Source organism: Arachis ipaensis, chromosome B04 (genome assembly GCF_000816755.2).
Source record: "Arachis ipaensis cultivar K30076 chromosome B04, Araip1.1, whole genome shotgun sequence".
Lineage (NCBI taxonomy): Eukaryota > Viridiplantae > Streptophyta > Magnoliopsida > Fabales > Fabaceae > Arachis > Arachis ipaensis.
Window position 1 is genome coordinate 27,150,822 of NC_029788.2, and position 8,494 is coordinate 27,159,315.

The 8,494-nt window shown below is 35.0% G+C and overlaps 1 protein-coding gene and 1 pseudogene across 1 annotated transcript; both read right to left on the minus strand.

Moving 5' to 3' along the window:
* Positions 1,273-4,711, minus strand: LOC107639173 (DNA-directed RNA polymerase I subunit rpa49). The gene is made up of 4 exons (XM_016342616.2): positions 4,295-4,711; positions 3,589-3,738; positions 2,630-2,944; positions 1,273-2,104 (listed from the first exon to the last, which is right to left on the minus strand). Exons 1-4 carry the CDS (start codon positions 4,691-4,693, stop codon positions 1,685-1,687), a joined length of 1,284 nt encoding a protein of 427 aa, XP_016198102.1. The 5' UTR covers positions 4,694-4,711; the 3' UTR covers positions 1,273-1,684.
* LOC110271472 overlaps positions 5,858-8,494 on the minus strand; it is a 16,488-nt pseudogene continuing 13,851 nt past the window's right edge.

The window sequence follows — 8,494 nt, forward strand, 5'->3', positions numbered from 1 at the left end:
TGACAACCTTACCCGATCAGGTGGGGTCAGATTAGGTACCCGCAGATAGAGTACATATTGCCACCCCTAAGTATGAGTAGCTAAATGTCAGGGCACTATGATTAACAAATATAAGTGCAAGATTGGAAATTGCAATGGGGCGTCACTGTTATTGATTGATCCAATTTTCTTGAGCCTAATTTTCAACACCTTTTAGTTTATATTATGTGTGATAGGACGCCCCATTTTTGATGAAATGTTGAAAATGATATGCACTACTTATTCATCTTTTTCATAAATAAATGGGGACAATAATGATGGTTGTCAATGTAAAAAAAGAGCCACTAACACTTTTGGTGCCAGTTAAGGGGCACATAATCACACTTTTGTCCTATTTTGACGATCTTTATGTGTGTTTATGAGACACTTTTTTGGTCACTATTGTCTATAGAATGAGCCATTGAACTTGCATAATTATGATTCTTACCTAGAATTGCAATTCTACTGTGTTGAAGATTTAACTATTCTTAGCTGGAGTAAAGGTTATACAACCTGTCTACCAAGTTTATTTTAATGAATTTAAAACTAGTATTTTCATAATTTTCTTTTTCAAAAGCAAAAGTATTTAACATAAAATTGAGTGAAAAAAAATAAATTAATTAAATAAGGTATTATAATTTGGTCTAAGCTTAGACTTGGGACAACTAATCTAGGCATTTGTGAGGTAGGCTCTAAATTTCATTATTCTAGTTGGTAGAATCACGTTAAAGTAAAAGAATAGTAATTGGGAAACACTTTTTTTTTTTTTTCCGTTTATTAGTTTCATCATATGGCATCATTCTTTACTTCTAAGAATGTTGAGTACCCAACCATTTCCATCATATGCTAGGTTTAATTTTTTATATATGAATAGTTGCTTCAATCAAGTAAATCGGTAGGGATATTATTTGATTTGTTCCTTTTTATTTTAATTGTCATAAACAATAGACAATCTTCCCAAAAAAGATTATACCAACTTGTATTTCACGACATTAATTCTGAAAACGGAAATGGAATTTTCTTTTAACAGCGTAAAAAACAAATTTAAAAGAAACAAGCGAGAAGAAAACCCAGTACAGTGCAAAGCATAATCCAGCAACCAAACCTTTTAGTGAACCGAATTAAACTTGGTGAGACTAGACTTAGCTTGATTCACTTCACCACCAGTAACTAAACTTAATTCTCCAGCTAAAAATTGCAGCAAAACAATCGCACATCATTAGTTCTTGTTTGAGGATTAATCACTAATTAGGATAAGGGTTACTGTATTAGTCAATTAAATCCAAGATAAACATTTAGCTGAGGGCTGGTGCGCACAATGAGATAAGCATGAGTGGTTAATACTGGTTACAAGAGTTGTCAAGCATGATGAGATTACAGAGGTTCTTATAAGCTTGAATTCATAACATAAAGTGAAACCGGAAATCCCCAAAATTGATCTAGCTGATCTTGATTCTACTCTTTCATGGATAAGTTTTCACTATATCTATGTGTGATGGTAACTTCAAAATCACCTCTTTCACAATCAAAACAGCAAACATAGTTCAAATAGCCCAGAATAATATAATACTTTAAGTAACCTTCGAGTATGGATAGCAACCTTTTGACACCTGCAAGCACTGAGAACGGCAGACCAACTGGACTCCGACAGCGACCCATCCTCCATCTAACGTTTTCGCTTCCTCTGACGCACACCAGGAAATTTAAGAGGGATGGGAAGTGTGGCATGGTTGACATTGTTCTTACGTTTAACCTTGCAACCCAAATGCTCATAGTGTTGTTTCACCACCAGTTGGCTCATCTTCAGATCCTTTGCTATATCACAATAGTCAGTCTCGAATTCGTCAAAGAAAAGAGTCAGCACGAGGATATAACAAACGAGAAGACTAATCTTCTCAGAAGACAGCCATTTTGAATTAGAACCAGAAGTATTGCCAAACATTGCCGAGAATCTATTACGCAGAATGTGGGGGATCTTCAGACGCTTCATGGTGGAGTTATCCCTGAAAGAGTTCTGTTCTTTGAACGTTACAAGATGACTGATGAATGACAGTATGCATGAGTGTTTCCTCTTTTCTGAATCATCCTGTAAACGAATACATTAGAAACTGGATATGATTTTTCCATTTGGGATAAAATAAGCCTAAAGTTCATGCCCAGTATCTATCACAGTAACATTTGGGTAATCGTAATTCGCCACCTTGAAGAGGTGATGTTCTTAGACATTGCTTTGGGTATCCCAAAACTTATGTACAGTAGAATGTTGGTGAAAGAAATATGTTGTCAAATTATTCTTATATTTGCAAAAATTTTTTCTTATGCTTTCATAGTAAAAAGCAAGTTCTGCATATCCGAAATACAGAAAAACAACTTTTCCAATGCAGAATGCTCCAAATGATTGAACTGTATCCGTATGCATTTGTTTATATTTTGTCAAAAACAAATTATAACCCCAAGCTTTATAACACAATTTAACAGGAGGGTGGGGGGAAAGGCAATTATTTTTCAATTTTTTTAAAGATAAATAAAAAAATCAAGAAGTAATCCAATCAAACACCCCTTAAAGCTGAACTTATGATTTTAAGTAAAGAGGTTTTATTTGTATTGATACCTTAATATTCTTTAATTTATTAATCCTGTTGGAAACAAAAGTTGGGTAAGAACTGAAGTCAGCTTCTTCTTCCTTCAACAAAATATAATAAATGTCTTCAAGGTAACCCCACTCTCCTTTAAGGATGATTTGATCCAATACATATGCCTCCTGCGGCGAGGTTGCAGAAAGATTACATGGTGGTATGTTGCGGGCAACTTGAGATTCAGTACCTTCAAGAGCCAATTTGTTTACATCAACATTTTCCATCTTCACATCCAGGTTCTTTTGTGATTCAGGATCATCATCTTGATTGAGAGCTAACCTCTTTTTAGTCTGCAAAATGATTTCCAAGTGTACAGCAATGCCAATAAAAATCAGTTAAACCAAGTTCAATGACAACGTCTGGGAGACTCAACCACTTAAATCCATTAACTCAACCTCATTTATTGCCAGCAAAAGACAAAATCAGAAAATGTCGTCATTGACATTAGTGAGCTAAACAGTGGCATTTCAGAATTTATGCAGCATGTATCATACTCTCACAGTCACAATGCAAAACAGTCAAGAAAGATTCACCTTGCTGAATGCAGAGATGTTTGATAATATGCAAGTTTTATTCACAATAGCAAGTATCTCTAACAGGATGTTAAACATTAATAGGACAACAATATTTTCTCCAAGAGGATGTTTCAATTTTTAAATAAACACCTGAATTAGCTGGCATAATAGAGAGACAATTGAAAGTGAAATGCACAACTTCGAATGGATTTCAAACAACTTTTTACCCTCTATCAGAAAGCTAAAGAATTCTTGCCACCCCAATATCAAAACATCAGTAAATCAGTATTTCAAAAACTATTCTGTCTATCACTTATCTACAAAATCACAGAAATATCATGATTTTGTGCGCAGTTCAGGACCACATTGTTGTTTAGCACAGAACAAAAGGGTTTCGTAAACAATGAGCCAGAATATACCCTTGTTATTTCCTTCTTTGTTCCAAACAAATTAGTAATCTGCCTCTGCTTCGCTGCCCAGTCCAAGGGAGTCAGCTCTTCCACTGTTGAGGTAGCAGGCTCCTTGTCAACGGCATCCAAGGCTTTAACTTTAGGTTCCAATCTAAATATCTACATAACAACACACCACAATTAGCAACAAACACTTATTATGTCCACATAAAACCAATCAAAACAAGGGCCAACACTCAACAATCACCACTTTAATGTTTGTAATGCAACCCATTAATCAAATGTTCACCAAATTAGAGTATCAAAAAACCAACTTATAATAGAACTTTGCGAACTAGGTTAACTAAACCTTTGCAAATTCACCTCAAATTCATCATTTTCCAAACAACACAACCAAGTTAAAAAATATAGCAGAAAATTAAAATTTTTATTATATAACATATGCATTGGACACTTGAACCTTTTTTTTATAAAGACTTCCTCAGTAGCTAACCTTAACAGTGCGGTACAACCCTTAATAGTTAAACCCTAAAAACATTAAAGAGCTTTTACATATTCATAATTCTATAACGAAAAGAGCAAAAACGGAGAAACAATAAATCATAGTTTCCGTTGATTATCCATTTCTATGCAAAATCGCAAAATCCTGAAAAATAGAACATAAAATAAAAAAATAAACACCAGAAATAAAGGAGAACAGAACCCAAGCTTTTACCTTGTTGGCAGCAACGGGAACAACCTTGAGCGTTCCCTTTTCCTTATCAAAGACACCAATGGCATACATGGAGGAGTGCCCGGCGGCGGCCTCACCGGCATAGCTAGTTCCGACGTATTCGACGGGGGAGGAAGGGGAACCAACCACAAGCTGCATCCTCTTCTTCGTCCTCCTGTTCCTGTAAACATGAAACCCCGTCGCGGCGGCGCCATCGCTAATTGGATCGAATCCGGAAGGGAAATACCCAACGACTGGTCCTATCTTGTCCTGTTCTTCACGCACAACTTCAATCTTCGCCTTAACGAGCTCGTCTTTCTTCTTCTTCTTCTTCTTCTTGTGCTTCTTGTCTTTCGTCTCCGTCGGCGTTAGGGTTTTCGCGTGTTCCTCGTCGGAGTCCATTCTTGACTGTGTTGCGGCCCAAACTCTAGAATTAGCCTTTTTTCCAATCAGAGAATTAGGTTTTTTTCTGGGCTTATTAAGGGTTAGTCATTGAACTTTTAGGTTTGTTATAAAAATATCCATTATAGTTGTTTTCCAAAGTACAAATGTTTTATTTTTGGGGATAGGCCCAATGTTACCAAAAATGAAAGACCATGTTTAATGAAAAATTAAAGAAATTTATAAAATAATAAAATAAAGAATTGATAATTCAAAATTTAAATCCTCTAAATAAAAAATTAGAAAAATAATAAAACAAAGAGTTAATCATCATTAATTTTATAACTTTCATACAATATATGTGCCACTGTTTTAATTTAAAAGTGATCAACTCTTCATTTTATTATTTTACTAACTTTTTCATTTTAAAATTTTTTTTATCCAATTAGTAATTACTATTAAATTTATTTTTTTATTATGTGTGAATTATATTATCTTAATATAAGAATGATTAAATTATTATTTTTTTACTTTATCAATTTAATCACTTTGGAATTACCATTGTTTAATGTATCAAGACGAATGATTAGATGGTCCACCCTTGTTTTTTCACTGTTGGTCAAATACTTTATATTTATATATTGGCCCCGAATAAAGTTAATAGTATTTATGAAATGCATCACTTTTTTGTTGTAATAACACGAAAAAGTCCAATTGGACTTCAATAAAAAAATAGAACCAAGGGTTAATCTTTTAGCGGTTTAATTTTTTAGTTTTTATTTTTTTGTTGATGCAACACTTTTTGTGTTTTATTTTAATTTGATTGATTATTTGTTCTTAATGACAATATCAAAAGAAATTTTAATTAATCAAAGATCAATCTTTATATTTTTTGTTTTTCTCTTTATTTTGAGATGAAGTTGTAATTTAATAATAATACTAATACAACAACAACAACAACAACAAAGCCTTATCCCACTAAGTGGGGTCGGCTACATGAATCAAACGACGTCATTGTGCTCTGTCATGTATCATGTCTACAGAGAGACCGTTTACATATAGATCTCGTTTGACCACCTTATGGATGGTCTTCTTAAATCTTCCTCTGCCTTTCGCCCTTTGTCCATCTTCCATCTCATCCACCCTCCTGACTGGATGTTCTATCGGTCTTCTTCTCACATGTCCAAACCACCTGAGACGCGATTCAACCATCTTTTCCACAATGGGTGCTACTCCAACTCTCTCCCTTATATCTTCATTCCTTATTTTATCCAATCGCGTACGACCACTCATCCATCTCAACATCTTCATCTCTGCCACACTCAGCTTATGTTCGCGCTCCCCTTTAGCCGCCCAACACTCCGTACCATACAGCATAGCCGGTCTTATAGCGGTGCGATAGAATTTACCTTTAAGTTTTAAAAGCACTTTTTGTCGCATATAAAACCAGATGCACTCCGCCATTTTGACCAAGGTCCTATGATTTACATCATGTTCAATCTCTCCATTATCCTGTATGATGCACCCAAGATACTTAAAACTTTTAACTTTTCGTAGAATGTTTTCTCCAATCTTCACCTCTATATTGGGGTTTTCCCTTCTCAGACTGAACTTACATTCCATATATTCCGTCTTGCTACGGCTTATGCGCAGACCATACACTTCTAGAGCTTCTCTCCATAACTCCAACTTCTTATTTAGGTCTTCCCTTGACTCTCCCATAAGGACGATATCATCGGCAAAAAGCATGCACCATGGCACAGGCTCTTGGATGTGCTCTGTGAGTACTTCCAAGACTAATGTGAAAAGGTATGGACTTAAGGATGATCCCTGGTGTAATCCTATACCAATAGGAAATTCCTCTGTCACACCACCTTGAGTCTTCACACTAGTTGTGGCCCCATCATACATGTCTTTAATTGTCCGAATATATGCGATCCTTACTCTCCTCTTTTCTAAAACCTTCCATAAGACCTCCCTTGGTACCCTATCATACGCTTTTTCCAAATCAATAAACACCATATATAGATCCCTTTTATTACTATGATACTTCTCCATCATCCTTCTTAATAGGTATATCGCTTCAGTGGTAGATCTGTCTGGCATAAATCCAAATTGGTTCTCTATTACTTGTGTCTCTTTTCTCAACCTCCGTTCTATCACCCTTTCCCATAACTTCATAGTATGACTCATAAGCTTAATCCCTCTATTATTTCCGCAACTTTGTATATCCCCCTTATTCTTGTAGATAGGTACCAATGTGCTCTTTCTCCACTCATCAGGCATCTTCTTTGACCTTAAAATCTCATTAAAAAGCTTGGTTAACCAGTTGATGCCTTTTTCTCCAAGACCCTTCCAAACCTCAATAGGGATATTATCAGGTCCTACTGCCCTGCCATTTTTCATCTGCTTTAGAGCCTCTTTTACCTCAAAGTCTCGAATTCTTCGATAGTAGTCAAAGTTTTGGTCTTCTTCCCTTGTGCATAATCAACCAAGGCTCGGAAGAGTCTTCTGTCCCTCATTAAATAACTCGTAGAAGTAGTTCTTCCACCTTTCATTAATCTTCTCCTCTTGAACCAACACCTCTCCATCCTTATCCTTTATACACTTAACCTGATCTAAATCTCTCGTTCTTCTTTCTCGGCTCTTTGCGATTCTATTTATACATTTTTCTCCTTCTTTCGTGTCCAAAGACTGGTAGAGACCCTCATATGCTCTTGTTCTTGCTTCACTTACAGCCACTTTTGTTTCTTTCTTAGCCGCCTTATATTTTTCCCAGTTATCTGCATTGCGGCATAAAGACCACTCTTTAAAGCATTCCCTTTTTATCTTTATCTTTTCTTGTATACTCGCATTCCACCACCAGGACTCCTTGTCTCTTGGTCCTATTCCTTTAGATTCACCAAAACTTTCTTTTGCTGTTCTTCTNTTTTACTTTGTGAACTAGCTTATTTACCCTCGTCCGTTCACGAAAACGCGAGAACCCTTGCTCATTTAACACTACATCCGGACACCGATGCAGCGGCTCTTGCTTTGACACCGTACTCGAGCCATACGGCGCGTTGCTTCCGAACAACGACCTAGCTTTAGCGCAATAATGTCTTTGATTTATGTCATGGGGGTTCGGCTATATTTTTATATTAGTTGCCGAAGATCTAACACAACCCTCCTCCTTTATCCGGGCTTGGAACCGGCTATGTACCGCAAGTGTAACATAGGCGGAGTTTGAAAACTAAAAAATTTAGTGTATAATTTTTTTTAAATATTCTTCATCATACATAATTTATAAAAAAAGATATATTTAGCAATATTTAGGACTATGGCATTCTAGTTTGATCTTGAAATAATTATCATCTTAACTAATATTATATTTGTTATTATTGCAAATATTTAATTGAAAAAATAAATTAATTAGTATCTATTAATACACTAGTTGAAAATACTTAATATACATGAATAAAATTAACGTTTGAAAATTTTTTTTCATATAAAATTTTTCTTTCGTGAGTACAAAATTTATTTCTTTCATTCATGGTTAAATTTCTATTAGCATTTGAAAGGTTTATGGTTAAAATTTATATTTTACTGAAAATTTTCATTAAAAATACATAATGAAAAAAATGAAGTAGCAATGTGGGAGGCATAATTGGTTTATTTTCTTTTACTTTTAACCACTTAATTTATTTTTTCAACAGTTAAGTAATTAGACAACAGAAATTAATTTCCATACTCCACTCTTAATTTGAATTCCTTTTCTTCGCCCTAATAGTTACAAGGAAGAGAGGTTATAGCTCTAATAAGAAACTAGAAGTAGAATAGCGT